General features: G+C 45.3%; 1 protein-coding gene across 4 annotated transcripts in view; it reads right to left on the bottom strand.

Annotated features, from left to right (window-relative positions):
* Positions 1-23,682, bottom strand: part of DCX (doublecortin) — a 94,392-nt gene that overhangs the window by 12,248 nt on the left and 58,462 nt on the right. For all 4 annotated transcript variants that reach the window (XM_053273973.1, XM_053273974.1, XM_053273975.1 and 1 more), the window contains exon 4: positions 6,280-6,382. In XM_053273973.1, the coding sequence (XP_053129948.1) occupies positions 6,280-6,382 (103 nt within the window). The remainder of the gene's footprint in view (positions 1-6,279; positions 6,383-23,682) is intronic.

The following is a 23,682-nucleotide window of genomic DNA, read 5'->3' as shown; positions in this document are numbered from 1 at the left end:
AACTATAAACTAAAAGCTGGACTCAACAGGTATGTTTTCAGATCCTTCTTTAAAACATCAAGAGAAGAGGAGGCTCTAATTTAGTTAGGAAGCATGTCCTGGGGCAACCCTAGTAAAAAGCCCGGTTTGAGTTGCCACCAACTGGATCTCCCCAACTGGATCTCCCCAGATTATCTTAATAGGCAGCGGGGTTCATGAAGAAGAAAGTGTTCTCTTAAATACATCAGACTCAAGCCATTCATGGTTTTATAGGTAATAATCAGCACGTTGTATTTCGCCCAGAGATTTATTGGCAGCCTGTGTAGTTCTTTTAAAATGGATCTAAAATTATCTCCTCGGGTAACTCCGGAGACCAACCTGGCTGCCACATTCTGTACCAGCTGCAGTTTTCAGACTACATAGAAAGGCACCCCAGTGTAGAGCACATTTGCAGTAGTCAAATCTGGATGCTACCAGCACATGCACCACTGTTTTAAGGTCTTGTATCTCCAGAAATGGATGTAGCTGGCGTATCAGCTGAAGCCCTCCTGGCCACTACTTCAACCTGAGAAACCTGGGAGAGGTTAGCATGTATTAGTTTATCCCCAGTGCCAGTCCTAGAGGGCCATTGGGCAAGAAGCCCACCCTCTTTGTCACTGCCGTTGCTGTCACCCAGTTACTTGCACACTCCCTGCTGTCACAATTAAACTGGCTCCCCCTAAACTGGATTTAAATAAACACACTGTAGTTGGACTCGGTTGACGAAAAGAAAGCTTCCGGCCTTCCGGTGTTGTGTAGGGGGTGTCGCTTCATTTGCTTTAAGAGCTCCCTGTCCCTGAAGATGTGCTTGTCCTAATTCTCCCCATGGGCTCCAAGTGAGGCATTCAGTTCTCACTCATTCCAGACAGTCTACCAGAGATCTAGCTTCAGGGTCACACAGCATGAGCAAGGGAAAAGAGACCACCACCGTGATTTTGTATACTGCTCCGGGGATGGAGTGCCAGTCTAATTAGAATGAGCAGTGAGACCATTTTGGATGCTATCTGACGCTACACAATGCATAATATATAACCGTGCAAATTAAACACAGGGGGAGGGGGCAAATGTAAGATTTGTACGTGGAAATAATAACCCCACAGATTACACAGCACAGGCACAGTTCACTGGCAAGGGCAGAGCTGATAGCGGAGTAATTTTATGCACCAATCGCTGGGGCAGAGGTTGGCCGTAAAGTCCATTTAATGTTCTAATAATGAGAAAAGGAGGAGGAGGAATCGTATGGACTCATCTGAGATGCCACAACCATATAAGGCCACCAAGAGAAATGCCGACACATTCGACAGGGCTAGGCTGGAAAGAGGACGCTGTCTAAGAGTCCAAAGCACGGCTTGCTCTCAGAGCCCGACATTGCTGCCAAGATCAACAGATTTAAAGGAATGGGATAACCTTTTCCCGAAAGAGCTCAGAGGCCCAGAAGCAGGAAACAGAGGGACGAATGTGTGATTACAGGCATAGGAGAGGGAGAGGAGACGTTGTCTTGATGACACATCAGACAGCCGCGGATCGCCAGCAATGTGAAAGACCCTCTTCCAATCAGGCAAGCAGAACTGCTCTTGACATAAGCCATCACAGGAACAGACACTCGCCTTCAGGACATCCAAAATTGCAGACATATCAACTCCAGCTGCCATGCAATGTCACAAATGATGGAAACAGAGGGCTACGGACATATACCCCATTGCAGGGATTTGAGTGTGTGAACGAGAGCTCTGATGCAGATTCTCCAGCATGGGGCAGGGGAGAACCCACTCCTCATGGGTCTCCAGGGTGTCTTGATTTACATGGCCCTAAACAGGGTCGGACGGAGGAACACCCAGTCAGGGTCAGAGAGTCGTGGTTGGGTGAACTCGAATATCAAGGGAGATGGGGGGGGGAGTGATCATGTGGGAGGTGGGAGCTGTCAGATGGGCACACTCCCTACCCACATTCTGTGCCCCAGAATACATTTATTTCCTTGTGGTGATGGCCACTAGCGTGGATGGCATTAAGAGGTGCTTAGACAAATCCATGGAGGACAGGTCTATCAATGGCTACTCATCTGGTGTCTATGGCCCACCTCCAGCCTCAGAGGCAAGATGCTGCTAAATACCAGTTGTAGGGGAGCATTGGCAGGAGAGGGGGGGCAAACCCTCACCCACTGCCTGCATTGGTGGATTTAAAGAGAGGCAACGCAGGCACTTGTCTACGGCGGCAAAATTTGAGGAGTGGTGAATTTTGCTGCTCCTCAAATTTTGCTGCCCCTCTTTCGGGGTGAGGGGAAAGTCGCCCCTTTTTTCTTTCTAAAAACTGCCACTGCATGACAGGATGGGGGCAGCAAAGGCCACAGAGCTTCGGCAGTGGGGGAGGCAAATCCTTGGCTGCCTACAGGCAGCAAAAGGCTTAATCCGCCCCTGTCTGCCTGTGGGCTTCTTGGAAGCCTCTGGTGGGCCACTGTGTGAAACAAGGATGCTTGACTAGATGGGCCTTGGGCCTGATCCAGCAGGGCCATTCTTATGTCCTTGTGTACTTTATTATTTTATGTTGACCGCATTGAGAACTTAACCATGCTGAGAACGTCTGTTGAAAAGCGGTATATAAATAGTAGTAATAGTAGTGTGCCCAGCATTTTATCCAGAGTGGATGAAAAGCTGTCCTACCCAGCTCCCAGCTCCCACACGATCAGTCTTCCCTCCTCCTATCTTGATCTTTGCAAACACACAACCCCTGATTGGCAGTGCATATGGCCCTCCTCCAACCCTACGAAGGGTCATGTGACCAGCGGAAGTGTGAAACACACTGTATACTCAGAGTCCAGTCAACTCTGCTTGCATTTGCCCATCTGCTGTTTTTATTTCATCAATTTCGGTCTTGCTGTTCAGTATAACAACATTCTCAGGATGACTTGTATTTGAAATTAGATGGGTCTCTCACTAGCAACACGTAATGCACTCAGACAGATTCTGGTTTCATTGTCATTATGAGCCTCAAAGGGATGAGGGTGCTTAGCATTTTCACTCAACATCTTCACAGACTCAAATTCTGCTGGCTGGCAACATTCCCGGCTTTCTTTGGGCTCAGACACCTCAAGCTGGGCTTCCTGTCAAGTTGCGCAGTCAGGATTTCTTCTAGGTTGTTATATGGTGCAGGATGCTTCCCTGGAGCCGTGTGAGCCGAGCACTGCTAAAATTTAAATTAGACTGTCAAGTTGCAGCCAGCATCTCCATCTGACCAAGGCTTTCAGATTCTGTGAACCTTTAGGTTAACTGGAGATTCTCAGTGAAAAAGTCAGAGTTGGCCACCTGGGATCCACCCATGGCTGGCTCACGAATCAGGCCAGGTAAGATAGCTGCCTCAGGGGGTGGATTGGCAGGGGTGGCTGATGGTCTATGCCGGAGATGGGGCCATTGCCCTCAAACCTCTCCTGGCAGCTATGGTGCACTCATCCAGCTCCTTCTTTCAGGTGGTGCTGTGTGCCATGTTGTGCCTGCCTGTCCAAAAGGCAGATGGTGGTGGAGGGGCTGATTCAAGCTCTTCCTGCTTGAATCCAGCTGCTTTGCCACCTTTCTCATTGGAACAGGCAAGGTGCCTGTCATGTAGAGGCCAGATGTGGATAAACGCTGGGCTCCAGTGTTGTTTCTTCCCACGTGAGGTTTGCATGGCCTATGATTTCACAGGCCAGCTGCACCACACCAGGTTGGCGCACGGGGTACTGGATGGCTTGTGGTGAGAGAGCACTGTGCCACCATGGACCAGAAGACCTGGTAGAAACTCCATGCATTCAGGAACAGCCCACAATAGTAGAGCTGCACATCCACTGCGCAAAAGCACATTGGCATTCCATGCCAAGCTCATTACAATTCTGCAAATCAGAAATGATGGATTCTGCAAGTGGCATAAATTATGCAAGTGAAACTCATACATATATGTGTTTGTTTTGCATAATGTTTTCTGCAACCAGTCATGTGAAGGGCCAAGGATCTATTTAGGGAAGCCTAGTGAGCCCCTCCTGGCCTTAGCTTCAGATATTTCACCAAACATTGTCCAGATTTTTCTTTTCCCTCTCCTCTCTTCTCTTATGTTCCTCTTTTAGATTGTGAGCCCTTTTGGAACTATTGTTGAAAAGCGGTTTACAAATATTCATTGTATCCTCTCCTTTCCTCTCCTCTCCTCTCCTCTCCTCTCCTCTCTTTCCTTCCTTCCTTGAGATTAATTCTCAGGAGGCTGCTGCATTCTGTCTTTGAAGCAAATCAGCATTTAAAAAACACAGAGTGATGAAGCATCTTATACAAAATGCATCCATATGGATATAACTGATGCCGTTTCCTAGCAGCGACTGCTGTTTCCGTGAAGTGTATAATGTTGGCACTCTTAATGAGACCACCTCTTTTGCCTTGTGGCAAATCCGTCAGTGCCCATTAGAGGATAGCATGTGCCAACCGTTCAATCAGCAAGGAGCCAAGATGGCAACTTCTGCAGACTGCATTTCCCAGTGTCTGTGTATACATAAAGACACTGGGGCCTCCCTGATGATAGACTCGATGTATTTCCCCAGCAGACAAAAGCCTTGAAATTTCATATGCAGGGCAAATAGGCTAATACCCCTGATTCCCAGAATAAAGAAAAAGGGACAATTTCCCTCTCTCTGCTGCAATATACACACATCAAGCTTGCTTCAAACAGGGGCCACGCAAGCCAAGGCACAGATAGAGCAGAAAATGGGTATCTGCTTCCTTCCTGGCTGCCCCTGATCCTGGAATCCCCTCCCATACCTCCTAAGCAATGTCTCCTTTCTTGCTTCCTCCATATGCCTCCTCAAGACCCACCTTTTCCACAAATCTTTTGGTACCACCCCTAGCTCCCATATCCTCTTGCAACTAAATCTAAGTACATTTATATCGAATAATTATAGACCCTTCCCCTATTTAAGCTTGCCTCCACCTCTCCATTGTCTCTCTCTCTAGACTGCGAAACACCCCTCGGGGAGGGACCTGCTCTTGCTGCTTGCTGACTTCCAGAGCAATGCAGCACTTGTGTGACAAAGGAAGTTGTACCAGTGCAAGAAGCTGAGGCAAAAGAAGAAGAACAGGGATTCACAGAGTTGCGCTCTTCAGCTATGGTGCTCTTGGGCAAAAGGTACAACTGGCTTGTTTTGCATAAAACAAATGAAATGCACCACATGGTGTAGTGGTTAGAGAGCTGGACTAGGACTGGGGAGACCTGACTTCAAATCCCTGCTCAGCCATGAAACTGATGGGGTGACTCTGGGCCAGTCACTTCTCTCTCAGCCTAACCTACAGTACCTCCCAGGGTTGTTGTGAGGATAAGCATAGCCATGTACACAGATCTGGGCTCCTTGGAGGCAGAGCAGGATATGCAAAAATAAAGACAGAAAGAAAATCACACTAGCATATGACTAGCGTCTAGCACAACTAGCTAGCACAACAGTTTTAATCCTAGCTCATGGTCCATCTGCAAGCATTCCATTCTAAATGATAACCCATTGATATACATAGTTGTCTTCTTCTTCTTCTCTTTCTCCTTCAACTTCTCCTCCTCCTACTTCTCCTTCTTCTTCAACTTCTTCTTTCTTCTTCTTCAACTCCTTCTTCTTCAACTTCTCCTCCTCCTCCTCCTCTTCCTCCTTCTGCTATTACTTACTTACTTACTTTACTACTTACTGTTTACTTATCTACTTTTACTTCCTTTACTGGAATTGTCCCCCAAATTTTGCTGAGTTCAGTCTGAAGCTTGGTGCATTGCTCTCTTCAAGCAAAACACTGGCAAAATGTCAAGGGAACTTTGAAGCTCATTTAGGAGAGGATCCTCTTTGGGCAAGACATCTGAACGATTTCACGTCCAAATGGAGAGTTTGCATAAGGACAGCAACATTTCCCACTTACCTTTGGCCATCATATGCTCAAAGCTATCTCAGCTAGGGGAGGGCAGTTCCTCTCCATATAGCTCTAGTCAGGTATATAAGTCTAAAACCTGTGTACCTGGCTGCAACCAACACACGTGAGTCTCATTTCTTCATAAGCATTCACCCCTGTTGAACTGAAGGAGCTGGGGAGGGGAACTTTTTCAGGCAGTACGAAACCAATGGGTGGGTACAGAAAGTAGCCTGCATGAACTGGTGGTGGGCACACACACACAACATATTATCATCTACAACAAGCAGCCCCATGAAAATCCAACTGCAAGCCGACGAGGGAGAAGGAGAGCCCCCGTACCCAGCCCCCATAACAATGCGACTGATATTACCGTTTTCATCCAGAGAAAAGTCGTCTTGTGCATAGCGGAATTTTTCTGGACCACAGGCAATGAACACATCATCATCCCCAAAGAAATCGTGCAGACAGGTCACCTACCGAGAGAACAAAGTCATTCGTTTTCATGTTAATTGGCAGCAGCATCAGTGATAGCTTCAGTTTCATGAGCGCATAAGGCTGTTTTCTCTCCTCCCTGATTGCTAATCTCTCCATTTGCCATAGACCTGTTGCAAAATCCTGGGCACAAGATGCATAAATGGCCATTTCAAAGGGGAATGGCAGGTATCTTGCAAAACTGAGGGTTATTTACTTATTACCATTTTTATCCTGCCCTCCCTCCAAAGAACTCAGGGCAGTATATACTGTTAATGGGGTAGAGGGATAACTTGGGATGCTCACAACAACCCTGTGAGGTAGGTGATGTTGAGGGGAGTTACTGGCCTGGGGCTGGGAGGGATTTGAAGCTGAGTCTCTACCTTCCAGGATTGCTGCCCTGATCTCTGCACTGTACTGCCTTTCTGCAATGATGGGTGACCTTGTTTGGGGTCACAACATCCCCCCCTCCAATAAATTAATTATCAGTGGGTCTCGGACCCCTTTGCAACCCAAATGGGGCTTTCTGGAATGCAAAGGCCTCCCCTCTCAATGTACGTCAGGCCCTCCCCACTATACCATACGGCTTACCAGAGGGGGGCACTGGTGGAGAGAGACCCATCCTTGCTGAAGGTGGAGGGGCTAACTTCTTCTGGAGCATGTGCAAAATACCAGCAGTAGCTAGCCTTTGTGGGGATTTCAGCTCTCGTGGTGTCCACCAACCCTGGATGGTGGGGTATTCAAGGCCTTCTGACCACCTTCTGTCCCTTATGTGAAGGGGAGGATGCTCTCCACCCTGGCCTTGTGGTAGAAAGCATGACTTGTCCCCTTAGCTAAGAAGGGTCTGCCCTGGTTGCATATGAAAGGGAGACTTGATGCCAGTGCCAGTCTGTGTGGACAATACTGAGCTAGATGGGACCTCCAGGGCCTGTTGCTGGTGTCTACCTTGTGTTTCTTTTTCAGATTGTGAGCCCTTTGGGGACAGGGAGACATCCATCCTTCCTTCCTTCCTTCCTTCCTTCCCTACTTACTTACTTACTTATTTATTTATTTATTTATTTATTTATTTTTCTCTATCTAAACCACTTTGGGAGCTTTTGTTGAAAAGTGGTATATAAATACTCATAGTAGTAGTATGACCAGAAACCTAAATTCAGTAGCAAGGGGCTATTTGTTATATGTATTATATTTATTAATTACATTTAAGGGCTGAAGCTCCTCCTTAGTCTCAACAAAAATACCTTTTATTGCACATACAAAGAAAAACTAAAAGTTGGTAAACATAAAACCATAAGATGTTTTGGTATAAAACACCATCCTCAATTAAGTAAAAACAAATGAGCACAGTTCCCCCGCTGTTAAATTCCTTAGACGTGATAACACACAGTTCCCTGACTAGCAGAGAGATAATAAGGGGTGGGGTGGGTGGGGAGGGGGAACACCTGAGATTGTCATCAGAGGCTAATAAACTTCATGGCATCATCTAGCACCTCCTGAGCATTAATATCAGGTCTCAGTTTCTCTACAAATAATGCTTCCTTGATTTTCCTTCTCTGTAGGTTCCTTTCAGTCCCCCCAAATAGATATATTTTAGTGGGCCTTCATGCTTAAGTCTCATATGCAATGACCAGGGTTTTGTTCTCTTTGCACAATGCCTCGTATCTGCTAGATGTTAGTTAGTTAGTTAGTTAGTTCATAAAAGATTTAATATACTGCCCAGTCCACAGACTCAGGGAGGTGTACAAACAAGAACAGCATCTGAGATTTTTTTTTTTTTTAAATTAAGAATTAAAGGGCAAACACCTGGTGGAAAAGAAATGTCTTCAATAAGGTTTTAAAGGCTGAAAGGGGGGAGGCAGAATGAATCGGGGTGGGGGGATTCCAAAGTGAAAGGGCAGCAACAGAGAAAGCCCTTCCACAGGCCCTAGTACAGTGGTCCCTCGACTTACAAACTACTCGACATAAGTATTTTTCGAGTTACAAACGGCAGTTTTAGATCCGGTTTTAGATGCGGTTTTTTCGACTTACAAATTTTTAGATGGGGTTTCCTCGACTTACAAATTTTTAGATGGGGTTTCCTCGACTTACGAATTTTACATGCGGTTTCCTTGACTTGCCTGCCTGTTTACTGCCTGTTTATTCTTGAAAAGAAATGTTCCTGTGCAGTTTGCAAGCCTTACTGGGGGTCTGGGTCTTTTTTCTAGGCTCCGGAACGCATTAATCCATTCCCAATGCATTCCTATGGGAAACCGCTTTTCGACTTATGAATTTTTCAACTTACAAATGTGCATTCGGAACGGATTAATTTCGTAAGTAGAGGGACCAGTGTACTATGGACCTCTCTGAGACCAGGGACCGAAAGAAGGACAACTTGAGTGAGAAGATCTCACAGGACGGGACAGGACCGGCTGGGAGAGGCGGTCCCGAAGGTAAACAGCTGCTAAGCCCTGAAGGGTTTTAAAGGTAAGAACTCACACTTTGAATTGGACCCGGCAGCAAATAGGTAACCAGTGCAGCGACCGCAAGAGACGTATCTCTCTCTTTCAAGAGAGGTATATCTATCTTTTGATGACCTGCCAGATCCTGCAATATCGAATGAAGTGCAACCTAAGCATGTTGACTTATTCGCTCCTCCTTAGTCCAGGATACTTTCTATATAAGAATCCCCACTGGTGATGATCCCTTCTCAGATTCAGCCCTTCTCCTGACCACACCACAACCCTGCCACTGAATGCCTCCATAGCTCAGTTGGTGGGATTGTGTGAGGCTTCTGTAGGTCAGGTGGCCACTTGTTGAGTCACCCCACACTCCTCCAGGGCACCTCCCCACATGACTGCATCACAATGGGAATACTTTGAGGAGGAACCGGTGGGATCAGCTGCAACCCACTTGGATAGTTACAGAAAGGAATGGGGATGCTTGAGTGCAGTGTAATGTCTACGTGGTGCCAAGAACAATAGAGACAAGAGCACAAGTAATAAGCAAGAAGTCAAAAATGCTCCCGTACTCTCTCCAGCAGCCTGACAACTTAATTGAAACTTATTGCGGAATATCAGTTACGCTCACACAGTAACAACAAGATAACCATGATGAATCTCCTGGGGAAAGCAATAATTTCACGGTAACTCATGTCACCCTGTCTTCCGAGGGCTTGCATTTGAGGTGAGTCAGAATGGAGCAACAACAAACGGGGCAAGTCAGCCTCCGTATACAAAAGGTTTCTTCGCAGGATGTCTCCAAAGGGCGTGCATTGGGTCACTAACTTGCTGGGGAGCATAGCTTTAAGGGAGTAACCGAGCCACTTAGGAAGCTGCCATATATGGAGTCAGACCATTGGTCTAGCTAGCTCAGTATCTAGACCTTCAGTTTCATGGGGTGACCCCTGGTTCTAGTGTTGTGTGTGAGAGAGAGAAATTTCTCTCTGTTCACCCTCTCCACTCCATGCATAATTTTATACCCCTCGATCATGTCTCCCCTTAGTTGCCTCTTTTCCAAGGTAAAGAGCCCCAGATGCTGTAGCCTAGCCTCAGAAGGAAGGTGCTCCAGGCCCCCGATCATTTTGGTTGCCCTCTTCTGCAACCAAAATGTGCTTTCCCAAGGCATGCATCAAGGAGATGAATTGTATTTAGTCCTTTTGGCTTATAATTTTCATCTGCTCCCCCAAGATGGTTGTAGAGAGTATACTTAAGCATGTGCTGAGTGCTTTGAGTGTCTTTCCTTAACTGCTGAGTAACTGCGATCGATTCCAATCCATCTAGAATTAGGAAACATGTCTCCCAGAGCCAGAATAACCCTCCGGATGGAGTTGGACCCCAGCCTTCCTCCCTGCACAAATTAAGCATTGGGCATGCCTAGGCAAGCCATGCTGTAGCCTTCACAGTCTGCATGCCTCTGTTTCGAGAGTGCCTCATTGCCCATCAGGCACATGGCGCTCATAAGCTCACTGTCTACTGAGCCAGAAGTAGTTCATCTCCATTGCCACAGATGGAGCTGAACTGGACTGTGAATAAATTAATTTCAAGCCTTAATAAATCGCATGTAAATCGTGCCATTACCCTGATAGGGTTCAGCATTTCACACTGGTGGCTGTTTGAGCAGGCTACATAGAAAGCCAGACAGATATGGTTGCAAAATTCTTTCCATTGCAAATTTGCCCACTGCTGGAAAATTGGCCACATGAGTTCTTCCATTTTTACTTGTTCTCCCAGGGTGGCCGTCTAGGGGGAATTGGTGGCAATCAAGAGGGACATCACTTTTCTAGCAGTAATTGCCCCTTCCCCAACATCCAGTAATTGCCCCATCCCTCAGAATCCAGTAATTCCAGTCATGGACCCATTCCCCCAAATCACCCCCCACTCTTGGAAAATCAGTGAAATGCCCCCAATTTAGCGATTGCAAATGGGGCCATGGAATGGGAGGATTCTGGCTCAGCAAAAATTAAGTGCTTTCCCATGGCTGGTGCCAGCTCTAAACTGCACCTAATAGATACTTTACTTGCAAATAAAACTGACATACTTTAAAGGGTTGGTTGCCACTTATGTTTATTCTAATGGGTTCTTCTAATTACATGCAATAATTAGTCCAGAGGAATGGAGAAATCCTTAGGGGAAGCACATGCCCATGGAAATATATCCAAGCAGATATCCGGCACATCGTTAAGTTGTTGTAAATGTTGCTTGGTGCTCCTAGCGATGAATTTATGAAGGCAAGGCCCAGAAAATACAGTGACAGCTTACTTACAAGGTAGCAAGTTGCTGAAGTTGGACTAACTAGAGCCCTGATAATAATGTCATCATGTTGGTATATCAAGACAACAGCGACAAAAAGCTGCAAGCTCCTATTGTCTGAAAAGCCATATTGCATTTGTTTTGTGTATATAATGAATAAACAGTGAAACTGAAATGAAGAATAATATAAAGTGTACGGTGGTGTTTTGTGCCATCAGAACATTGGTCCATGTCCCCCAATATTGGATTCATTCTCAAGGTTATTATTAGCTTCTCCTACCCTAGTTTGGGAGCTGTATACACTCCATGCCTCCAACCTTGCTTTTATCTATTATTATTTCTTGTTTACACAGTCAGACAGGTGTTATTGACTGGTTTGTTTTATCCAGACATCGAGTCCTTCCCAAGGACCTGGGATGGCTGAATTTTATTGTCAATGTTGTTGCTGTTATAGATATCGTCGCAGAATACAGGCTGTTCCCAGTAAAGCTGCTTTTTGTAATTGGCTGATGGTGATTTCTGTGGCCCCTATGGTGTTGAGGTGCTCTTCAAGGTCTTTTGGAACTGCACCCAGGGCGCCAATGACCACTGGGATTATTTTGGTCTTTTTCTGCCACAGCCTTTCAATTTCAATTTGTAGATCTTTGTATTTGGTGATTTTTTCTATTTCTTTTTCTTCTATTCTGCTGTCACCTGGTATTGCTATGTCGATTATTTTGACTTGTTTTTCTTTCTTCTCGACTACAGTTATATCTGGTGTATTGTGTGGCAGATGTTTTTTGTTGTTGTTGTTGTTGTTGTTATTTATCCAAGAACAATGGAGAATTTGTGATGCATCCATCTGCCTTTGGAAACAAGATCAGATCATTTCCAATATTACCTAGTCCTTTGGGGTTACACTAAAATCCAGGAAGACATCTGAGTCAGTATTTCAGGAGCATCCCTACCTCAAGAGCCCCAAACATACTGAGAATAAATCTGAGCCACACAGAGTCCTTTGTGTGGCTGGGTGAGGGCTGACCCCAGGGGCGTAACTACAATAGGGCAAGGGGAGACAGTTGTCTGGGGCCCCACTGCCTTGGGGGGGGGGGCAGAGGCAAGTCACATGACTGACTCCCCCAGCCGTGCATCCACCCGGGCTTCCTTCAGTTGTATTCAATTTACAAAACCTTTAAAAAAATAATTTAGGATGATGTTCTATTGTGGCACATAGGAGATATTTACTATGCTTTTTGTTACCACTATTCAGCCTCATTTAAGATTTATTTACTTCATGAGCTGAGCTTCAGTGAGCGGGGGGGGGGCATTTTAAAACCTTGTCTCTGGGCCCACTCCAACCTTGCTACACCCCTGGCTGCTTAGGAGATTTCGTGGGCTATTGCAATGTTACAAGAACCATGTGGTCATGTTGTATTGTGGCAAGCTGTAATGCAACTTGGAAAAGAATATTCTCCAATTTGATTTCTCCCCCCCCGCCCCCATTATTTTTTACCTATAAGGGGTGAGAATATTTTGGAGAATTATTCTCCAAATTCTTACCTCTTGAATTTTTTCAGAGTTTGAATTTAATTTGAATTTAATAAAATTTTATTTCCCCCCAAAATTAATTCTAATTTGCACTTCTATCTAGAGATGGCTTCTTGGGGGCATTTTAACAAAGAATTCAGAGCTCCAGAATACTTAATACTTTGGGGGACAAATCAATCAATAGAGACCTCCTTAAAAAAAAAAAGCTGCACAAGTGGCTGATAGATTCCATTTAATCAACAAAATAACGTTTTGTTGTTTTATTATTTCATGACATTATTTCTAATGTTGGGTGGTGGTTCTGTATTTTTAGTGGTTTATTGGGTTGGTTCTCTTGGTCTGTGGAGGAAATAAAACACCATTTCTGGAAATAACAGAGAGAATTATTTGGTGAATATTCAAATAACATTCTACTCTCAGCAGAAAATTTGCAGAATTTCCTGCCTCATATTCTCTCCCTGAGAATCGTCGGAGAACATTTTGGAGCACATTTGCCCCACGTCTAAACTGTAAATCCTTTTGTTGCCAAGCGATAATTGCAAGTCCAAAACTCTATTCTCATTCTATCCATTGAGATTATGTCACTGATTCCCTTGCATTTGTTACTGAAATTGAAACCCTTGAAAGCTGGCATTTGATAGACTGCATATGTTTCATTCTCAGCAAAGAGAGTAATGCATGTTGCTACTAAAGAAAACACTCCTGTGTGTTGTGTATGGGAAGAATTGCCATGGGAACTATAGTAATCCATGTTCACTGGGAATTTTGCAACATGGAGCATTATTCTCAAAATATGTAATGAGACTGCAATATAGCTGAAATGGATTTGAATTATCAGTGGGGGACGCAGGAAATTATGCAATAGGACACAGAAGCAGAGACAGAATACAAGGGCCAAAAATAGGTGAAATGGGAAAAGAGGGGATTGAAGAAAATTAGAATACAACAAAAGGCCTTATTTCATGTTTTAATGCTGTGTCCTAAAGCTATCATGTTGGTCAGAGGCATAGTAAATTACAAAGATTTTAACGTAAACTGCCCTGAGCCACTTTAGGTAGGTATATAAATTGAATGAAATAATAATAATAGTAGTAGTAGTAGTAATTAAAAAATAAACTTTTATGGGTATTATGCAAGCATATAAATTACAAAGAGCTCTTCAGAAGGGGGAAAAGATTTCTAGGTTGGTTTTTTTTTAAATCAACACAAGCAGAAAAGTGTGCACAATTGCATATATATTGGAGCACCTGAAATGGCAGGAAGATGGTTTTTAAAAATTATCAATAAAATAGCAAAATGCTCTTTAAAATACACTTAAAAGGCTCTTTTGAAAAATTGAGAATTCACAGAATTAAAGTATGGGTGATGGGAAATTGTGTGATTCCTTCCTTCCTTCCAAAAAGCAATTAGTAGGCTGACCAGCTGTTGAGGGCCTAGTTTACTTTCTCCCCTCAAAAGATTTTCCTACCCAAGATGAAAATATACTGAGGAGGCATTTCACTTTGCCTTGAAGCTTAAAGGACCAAGTTAGGTCAAGTGTGCCATCAAGTCGATTTCGACTCCTGGCACCCACAGAACCCTGTGGTTGTCTTTGGTAGAATACAGGAGGGGTTGACCATTTCCATCTCCTGTGCGCAGTATGAGATGATGCCTTTCAGCATCTTCCTATGTCGCTGCTGCCCAGTATAGGTACCAGTGGGGATTTGAACCGGCAACCTTCTGCTTGTTAGTCAAACATTTCCAGTTAGTAGCTCTAATATAGATATTGTGAGGACTAGCGAAGGAAGCCTCTCTTTAATGAGGTTGTGACTCCCCCCTAACCAAATCCGGAACTGGCACCCTAATCACGGCCACCCCCCAGGCCGAGGTGCAAATTGAGTCAGCTGTTCCCAGCATATCCTGGTACAGGCCATGTGGCGGGCAGAAAACAGCTGGAGTAGACATACATTTGTGTATATATTGCCTGTAGGGGATTACAGTCGGTTATAATAATGCTTCATCTATTGGATTCACAACACAGTTGGATTCAGAGACAAAGGACACCTTGAAATACTCCCTACAAAGAGCTGCTATTAGTTGCAGAGGTGGAAACTTATGGGCAGAAATTGGGCCTCGGATTTTCCCCTTCTGAGCGCGATAGCAGCTTGGGGAGCAGTCTGGTTTGATGCCGTGGCACAGGGGGCAAAGAGAAGACCCCTCTCCCTCACACTACGACCTTGAGCTAAATGGCACCTTTTTTTGCTAAATGTAAATCCTCTTACTTTATATTTCTCTTTCTTCTCTTCGTATCTTCTGCAGCCACATAATGACTGCACCCATCCAATTGCAACCTTCTTAGAGTTAGTGTTTTTCCTACTGAATAATTGTCTGGATGAAGTTCTTCCACTTAGCTGTGTCTTTACAATGGAGATTCTTGGACCCCATTTGAATGCAGCCTCCCCAAAGGATATGCTGGACCATAGATTCGTGGCTTTCCATCTGGTGTTTGTGTGATGAGCTGAAAGCATGGGAACCTAGCTTGTTCCTCTAAGTGCAGAGGTCCTTCCCTCGATTTTGGGTGAGGTGCTGACAAATTTCATCTGAAATCTATGTGTTTCAGATGAACTTTTGCTCTTTAAAACTTCAGACAGATCTCGAAACCCTCTGCTTCTTATTACACATCTATTTCCTTGTGCTTTTTCTCACCTCTATGCTTTCTCCTTAAACCACTTCAGTGTAGGACTCTCTCCCTGCAAATATTTGGCTGGCTTCCTCTTTGTTCTTCGGTAAGACATTATAAAAAACTCCTATTCCTATTCCATTTCCTTCCTGTTGTTCTATTTGACTTCCCTGATCCTTATGCATAGTTTTCTTCTAATAGCAGTATCATAAGAGAGAGAAAATAGGTATCACATACTTTAACAGTACCATGCAGCCAATCTGGTCTTACTCTGTGATGCTACCACTGACAGTAAACACAGCTTGTTCAGGGTGCAGTCAGTGCCATCGCTCTGAACTAGCTTTGCTTGCTTATCATCCTGTAACCCAATCTCATCTGCTGTATGACGATGTCACTGTTACTATGAGGGTTGTTTTTTAAATGGAGATTTTTAAAACAAACAAAAAATTGTTTCGAAGCAGAAGCTCTTATAAGTAGCAGAACACTGCTGTGATCAATTTTGGGAGGGTCTTTCAGGATTCCTGGAAAGTTCTTTTTTTCATGCCAAAAATGTTTGCTGGGGAACAATCAGCTCTGTCCTATCGAGGACCCATGCACGAATAAGTGCTGTCCTATTTGAAGGCTATGTAATAAGCTCATCCCCCCACCCCGACTGTGTGTCAGTTTGAGATAAAGCAGAATGCAACTTGGCCAATAGCCAGGTTGCCCAATATAAACATTAAAAGGGAATTGAACATGTCTGGTGAACTTTGGGTGCCTCCAAAACATAAGAAATCCAATTAGTCCCAAGCTGAGATGCTATTTTCCTCCATATCAACAATGCATTTACAGTCAATGGTGTCAGAGGCTGGATTATTGAACAGTGTTGGGGGGGGTGGAATCATTGGCCTACAGTCAAGGATTCTGGCATCACTTCAGTTGAAACAGTTGCTGCAAACATGTTGGGCCATCCGTGCTAAAATAGCTATGGATTCCCACCCAGGCAACAGCAAACAAATGTCGTTTCTGCTTACAAGTGTAAGTTTCTTTTCGGCCTCCACATTCAGTGCAGAAAGGCCAGCTGCCCTTGTGTAGTGTTAAGGCCACCTCCCTCCACTCCTTCTATGAGAGGAGAGCTGTTCTTGTGGTAGCAAACATGAATTGCCCCCTGGGCTAAGCAGGGTCCACCCTGGTTTGCATATGAATGGGAGACATGTGTGGGCACTGATATTCCCCTTAGGGGATGGGGCTGCTTTGGGAAGAGCATCTGCCTGCTTGCATGCAGAAGGTTCCAAGTCCTCTCCCTGGCAGCATCTCCAAGATCAGGCTGGGAGAGACTCCTGCCTGCAACCTTAGAGAAGCTGCTGCGAGTCTGTGAAGACAACACTGAGCCAGATGGACCAATGGTCTGGCCCGGGATAAGGCAGCTTCCTACGTTCCTATGTTCTACTACTTTTGAGGAACCGTGGAAATGGCAAATCTCTTCGAGGAGGAGATCTGGTGTTGTGGTAGTGAGCATTAATTGTCCCTTTTGCTATGCAGGATCCACCTTGGTTTGCATTTGGCTGGGTGAGTAGATGCGAGCACGGTAAGAGATTAGGGGATGGGGCTGTAGCTCAGTGGACGAGCATCTGCTTTGCATGCAGAAGGTCCCAGGTTGGTTCCTTGGCAGCATCTCCAGGTAGGAGATGGGAGAGACTTCACCTGAAACCTGAAAGAGTTACTGCCAGTCAGGGCTGCTCAGCTTTGGCCCTCCTGCAGAAGTTGGCCTACATCTCCCATAATCCCTGGCTATTGGCCATTCTGGCTGGGGATTATGGGAGTTGTAGTCCAAAAACAGCTGGGGGGCCTAAGTTGAGCAGGCCTGGACAGTCCTGAGCTAGATCAACCAGTGGCTCTGTATAAGGCAGCTTCGTATGTTCCTATCTCTGCACCCTTTACTTAACAGTTTTGGTGGCACTGGGATGGCATAGCAGGGACGTCTTTGCTACCTCTTGGTTCTCATAGCAAGGATTGCAGGATGGAGCCCTTCCCGCACTGTTAAACATGGCAGAGCACATTGTGTGGGTAGGGCCTCATCCAGCAATCCTTGCTATGAGAATTGGGAAGTGACACACTTGTCCTTGCTTTCATTCGTGAAAGGCTGGAGGACATGAAACACGTTGGTGGGGATAAATTCTGGTGTGGCTTTAAGACCACCGCCGTCTTTAATCCAGTCCTGCATTTCCAAAGTCCCATTTGGCTATTCCTGTTCAGTGTGGTGGGCTTCTCCCCCCTCCCTTCACAGCTCTGCGGCATGTAACCATGGAAACAATCGGTGCAGAACACATTCTCCAATATATGCCAGATTTTGAGTGTGCATTTTCCTCTCTCTCTCTCTCCCCGGCATCCAGGCACACCCATCAACACTAATGAGTGAAGCAGATGTATGAGAGAGAGACAGTTTGGGGGTGCCCATCCTTTTGCAGAGGTGATTTAAGGAGCATTGAGAAATGCCTGAGAAACCGATTCCCTTTTTTACAGCGGTCTTGAGTGTCTCTGGAAAACACTGTTGGAACTTCAACACCAAAATCAGAACGAGGAAACTCTGTGACATCTGAAGGGTTGCGGGTCTCTGACAGCTCCATAGGAACATTTTGCTCAGCACGAAGGCCTCTCATTAAATTCTATGGCTGCAACACGTGCTGTTCCCTCCTGCTGATATCAAGAGCTCCCTGCCACAATAAGTGCTGAGGGAAATCAATGGCAGACTCTGCATTATTGCTGTTATTACTGTATCAAGCCTAGCGCCTGATCTTGCTTCTGTTGTTGTCGGTGGTGGTGGTGTGTGTGAGACGGGGAACTTGCTATTGACTTCCAAGTGCAGAAAAATTAGCCCTCATGTTAGAGTGATCTGGAATATTTCCCGGAACTATCTACATTTTCCAGTGTCGTGCTTACAGTGAGCAGCCTGTGGAGGAAATAGCAGGGGGGAGGGGGAATCTGACCACACTTTCCTGCTAAGATGGATGACTGTTTGCATCCAGCAATGCAACCCGTCCATCCAGATCCAACCGGGCCTCCACACTTACTGCAGCAGTCTGGTTCTGTTTAAGGAGGATTCTGATGGGGAGATTTTTCAGCTATAATCCTGGGAAACGCTTTTTCAAAGGAAAGTTGCAATCCCTAGAAAGGCGGCTCTTTCAGAAGGATCTTGTGCAGCACATTTGATAGGGATGGATGGAGACCCGCCTCTTCCAACATTTTGCAGTGAAAAAAGGGCCCTGCTCTAAAAGTGTTGGAGAGCTGGTCTTCCAGTTTGCCGGCATCAATGATCCTCTTTGTTAAGCAGGGTCTGCCTTAATTTGCATTTTTGGGGTGGAGAGCCAGTCTTGGATGGGTAGCTATATATGAACACTGATGTTCCCCTTAGGGGATGAGGCTACTCTGAGAAGAGCATCTGCATGCAGAAGGTTCCAAGTTCCCTCCCTGGCATCTCAAGATAGGGCTGAGAGTCGGAGAGAGACTCCTGCCTGCAACCTTGGAGAAGCCGTTGCCAGTCTGTGTAGATCAGGCCTGCTCAACTTCGGCCTTCCTGTAGAAGTTGGCATACAACTCCATAATGCCTGGCTATAGGCTACTGTGGCTGGGGATTATGGGAGTTGTAGTCCAAAAACAGCTGGGGAGGGGCCTACGTTGAGCAGGCCTGGTGTAGACAATACTGAGCTTGATGGACTAATGGTCTGGCTTGGTATAAATCAGCTTCCCATGTTGCTATTTGCTCACACGTGAAGTGATCATCAGCCCACATACAGTCATATATTCTGTACCTATCAGTGCATTTAAGAAGACCTGTGCCCAGGTTCACTTTTTCAATGAATGCATGTGCAGTCTACACAAATTCATGCACATGGAAGGTGACATGTCTAACAACACGTCTACTCTGACTCCAAGTCCAGGTCCATTTCCTCCTTGGCTTTCCCCGCCGCCCTAAAAGACAGTGGGACTGATGTTCCCAGTAGGGCAAAAATGTTTAATCTCTGCGCAACCATAATGTGGGTCAGTGTGACATCCTTGCAAAGACATGGGAAATCCAAGAGAGAATACTTTTTAAAACTCTCCTGTGAAAGCAGTATTAGAATTTCTGGGCTTGCTAATTAACATTCCTCAATGCTAATTTATCATGGAAACGATTAGTAGGATCTTCTTACTCTGCAAACAACCACAGGAGTGAGAAATCCATTAGATTTTAGCTCTGGTGTTTTTTTTAAATTGTCATTCATCTCCAATTAGTAGTTTAAAACTCCACCACTCAGTCCTAATGGCTGTGCAAACCAGAATGTTTAATGTTCACAGATCTGCTTGTAACCGCATGTGAGCTTTACCCAAATACATAGGATGTGTCACACACAAGTTGCACGCAGTTTATACACCAGCAACTCATACAGGTTCCTCAAACAACCAGCTAGTGGCACCTTTAAAAGCAGTAACATTCTATTTGGTAATTAAGACAACAATTACACCAAACAATCAACAATTTACAAATAGGAGGCAATGCGGATATTTAACCCAGTAGCTTACATCCTCAAAAAGTCTGACGAGAAATAAATAAAACTTGTTTCTACTTCCTTCCAAAAAGGATCAGTGAAACAGATCTGGCAGATTAGGTCAATCGGATGAATTCTACACCAAATATCTGCTAATAGATGTGAATTCATCTATCACATACACCGTGGCAAAATTCTGTTGTTCTGCAATATGAGTTCGTCGCGCTCTGCTCACTAATGGTTAGATCCAATGTACAGTTATGTTATTAATATGGCTATGTTTAAGATTTCATATTATTTTAGACGTTGTGTTATTGGTCAAAGACCGTAATAAAGAGTGACTGATCTGGCAGATTTCCTGGCGACAAGAAGAGCCTCACTGCCTTTTGGGATTAGGCCAAACTTTCCAGCTTTCCAGGCTAGTTTTCTTTTCTCTTCCTGTCTAAGACCTTGTGGCAGGAAAGACTGGGGTTTGTGGGGTACAAAGCTCCATACCAGGCTGGCTGAAATCTGCAGGCAGGGGTGGATTAATCTTTTGGCCGCCCCAGGGACAAGAGCAAGGGGGCTTGCAGGGAGGGAATCTTATTCCTGTCTTTTAGCTTTATAATTGCCACTATGTAGTGGTGGAAGCTCTGCCTACCTCCTAAACCAGGGATTCTCAACGTTGGGTCCTCAGATGATGTTGGACTTCAATTCCCATAATCCCCAACCAAAGGCCACTGGGACTGGGGATTATGAGAGTTGAAGTCCAATAATCTGGGGACCCAACGTTGAGAATCCCTGTCCTAAACCATCACAGGGGGTGAGGTCAGGTGCTGGAGGGCGGTGGCGAAAGAGGTCCTCCCACAAGCCCAGCTTACTCGCAAATGAGACAGAGCACATGTGCGCACATGCGCGCCTGCAGAGGCCCAAAATCGCCCGCTCTGTCTCATTTGCAAGTAAGCTGGGCTTGAGGAAGGACCCCTTTCGCCAGCGTCCTCCAGTGCCCGACCTCACCTCCTGTGATTGTTTAGGAGGCCTCCGACACCACATAGCGGCATTTATAAAAGTTTTTTAAAAGAGAAATCTATATAAAGTTTCCCTCCAAGATGCTGCTCCCCAAGGTTTGGCCGCCGTAGGCAGCTGCCTATACTGCCTATGTGGTAATCCGCCGTTGTCTGCAGGGGAGATGAGCCTGCACCTTCCCCACTCCGCATGCATGGTCCCACCCAACCCAGTTCCTGGCCAGGAAGGAAGTGAAGGGGTTGGCCTGGCTCCTGGGAGGCTGAAGGAGTCTTCAACTTAACTGGCCACTCTGGCGTCTGCTGCTTGGTCTGGGATAGAGGAGTGAGTGAAAACAACAGGTCTTTAAAAATAATTAATGCAAGCAATAGGGCCAGAATATACCATGACAGTGTTGTCCGACACGTAGCTGTAAAACTCTAGACTGGTGGATGGGGGAGCAAAAGGGGGCATGGGGATTATTGGGGGGGTAGCCCCCCCTGCCCCTTGAGACCATCTTGGAGTCCTCCCTTCCAGAAACCAACTCATAACCAGAGAAGTTCTCACAATACTGCAGTAATGCACGCTATGATGGAGCCCACACCAACCGCCAACAATCATTGTGGACTTGCACACATTTCCAAACTGTCTTCCAAGGAAGCCCGAAATCATCATCATCATCATCTTCATCTTCATCATCATCATCATCTTTAACAAGTAATAATAATAAACCTTTATTTGTTAGCAGCCCCATAACAAATTGTTCTCTGGCAGGCTCACAACAAAGGAGTCAAACATTCAACACACACCACACATGATATTATAACAGACCAAAAGAACGGTAAAAAGAAAATACAAAATACAACACAAAACAGCTTAAAAACTCACTTTAAAATTAGTTATCAGAACAAATCTGATAATCAGAACAAATCTGAACAAATCAGAACAAATCTGAAAACCCGAATTGAAAAGGCCTGGGTGAACCAAAAGGTCTTTACCTGGCGTCTAAAAGAATAAAGTGATGAAGCCAGGTGGACCTCACTGGGAAGGCTATTCCATAAATGGGGTGTCACCCGCCTCACCTCATTTGGCAGGGGCACCCAGAAGAGGGCCTCCGAAGAAGATCTTTAAGTATGGGTAGGGACATATGGGGCAAGGCGCTCTCTCAGGTAACCCGGTCCCAAGCCATTTAGAGTTTTAAAGATTAAAACGTGGTGTAGTGGTTAGAGTGCTGGACTAGGACCGGGGAGACCCGAGTTCAAATCCCCATTCAGCCATGAGACTAGCTGGGTGACTCTGGGCCAGTCACTTCTCTCTCAGCCTAACCCACCTCACAGGGTTGTTGTGAAAGAGAAACTCAAGTATCTAGTACACTTCTCTGGGCTCCTTGGAGGAAGAGTGGGATATAAAATGTAAGAATAATAAAATAATAATAATAAAACTAGCACTTTGAATTGGGCCCTACATGATACATGCTTCTGCAGTCAAGTCCAGAAATACATGCCCCATATGGTGCTCTGGTCATATAAGTAGGCAATGCCCCTTTGTATAGTTAGCATTACCAAAGGAAATTAATTTGTTAGTCCCTGATTTCTAAGAAAAGAACAGAAAGCCCCAAGATTAATCCCTCTGCATTCCAACCACCCTCTCTTCTCTGTGCTATAAATATCTTTGCATTCCCCACCTCCTGTCTAACCTTACTTGAAGCCTGGAGCCTGATGTCAGCAAGTCTTTAAATATTAGATAAATATTCAACCAGCAGAGCATCCTAATTAAGACCTTCGGATATCACCGCCTTCATTCCAAACCCCCTCAGCTTCCAGGTATTAGGGAGCAATCGCTAAGCTACCCTGAAAGGGGCTGCAAAGACATTTTGATGAGCTGAATCTCAGTTTTTGCCTGGACTGCTCTTAGACGATTAATTTCAGAGATTAGCAAGTGGCTAAAAACAGACTGTGAACAATTAAACTGCATCCAAAGTTATATGGATGGAACTGTAGGGACAGCAGCCCTTGACGGAAATCAATGTTCTAGGAAAATTTGAATACCTTCCTCAACATACTTAAAACCTTCATATTTTGAAAGGTTGCATAGTCTAGCACAAAGACGGGCATTATGTTGTTTTCCTGTCAGCAAACTAAGCGTTTGTTTTGTTGTTTTGCAAGGCATCTTCTTTCTGTGTGTGTGTGTGTAAGAGAGAGAGAGAGAGAGAGAGAGAGGTCTGATTCTCTGAGCTGGTGGGAACCAGTTTATTTTTTTACAAGCCTAATTGTGAACCTGACTGGGGAGAGTTCACCCATCACTACATTTAGCACACTGACTGAGTGTGAGAACAGGGCCCTGGTGAATTTTCAACAGAGACATAAGCCAGTCTTGGGTCTCTGATGAGTGTGCCTCATCTAGGGTTGGAATAGAATTCTCCCCCCAAAGTGAAACTCAAAAGAGAATTGCCGTAGACTGAGTCAGGCCATTGGTCTGTCTAGCTCAGTATTGTCTTCACAGACTGGCAGCGGCTTCTCCAAGGTTGCAGGCAGGAGTCTCTCTCAACCCCATCTTGGAAATGCTGCCAGGGAGGGAACCTGGAACCTTCTACATGCAAATGCTCTTCCTAGAGTGGCCCCATCCCCCAAGGAGAATATCTTATGGTGCTCATACTTGTAGTTTCCCATTCAAATGCAAACCAGGGCAGACCCTGCTGGGCAAAGGGGGCAATTCATGCTTGGTGCCACCTAATGGCACATCAGGGAAGTAACTTGCCTAGCAAGCAAGAGGTTGCTGGTTCAAAGCCCCGCTGGTATGTTTCCCAAACTATGGGAAACACCTATATCGGGCAGCGGCGATATAGGAAGGCGTCATCTCACACTGTGCGGGAGGAGGCAATGGTCAACCCCTCCTGTATTCTG

This window comes from Hemicordylus capensis, chromosome 11, assembly GCF_027244095.1.
Source record: "Hemicordylus capensis ecotype Gifberg chromosome 11, rHemCap1.1.pri, whole genome shotgun sequence".
Classification (NCBI taxonomy): Eukaryota; Metazoa; Chordata; class Lepidosauria; order Squamata; family Cordylidae; genus Hemicordylus; species Hemicordylus capensis.
This window is presented reverse-complemented; position numbering and strand designations above follow the sequence as displayed.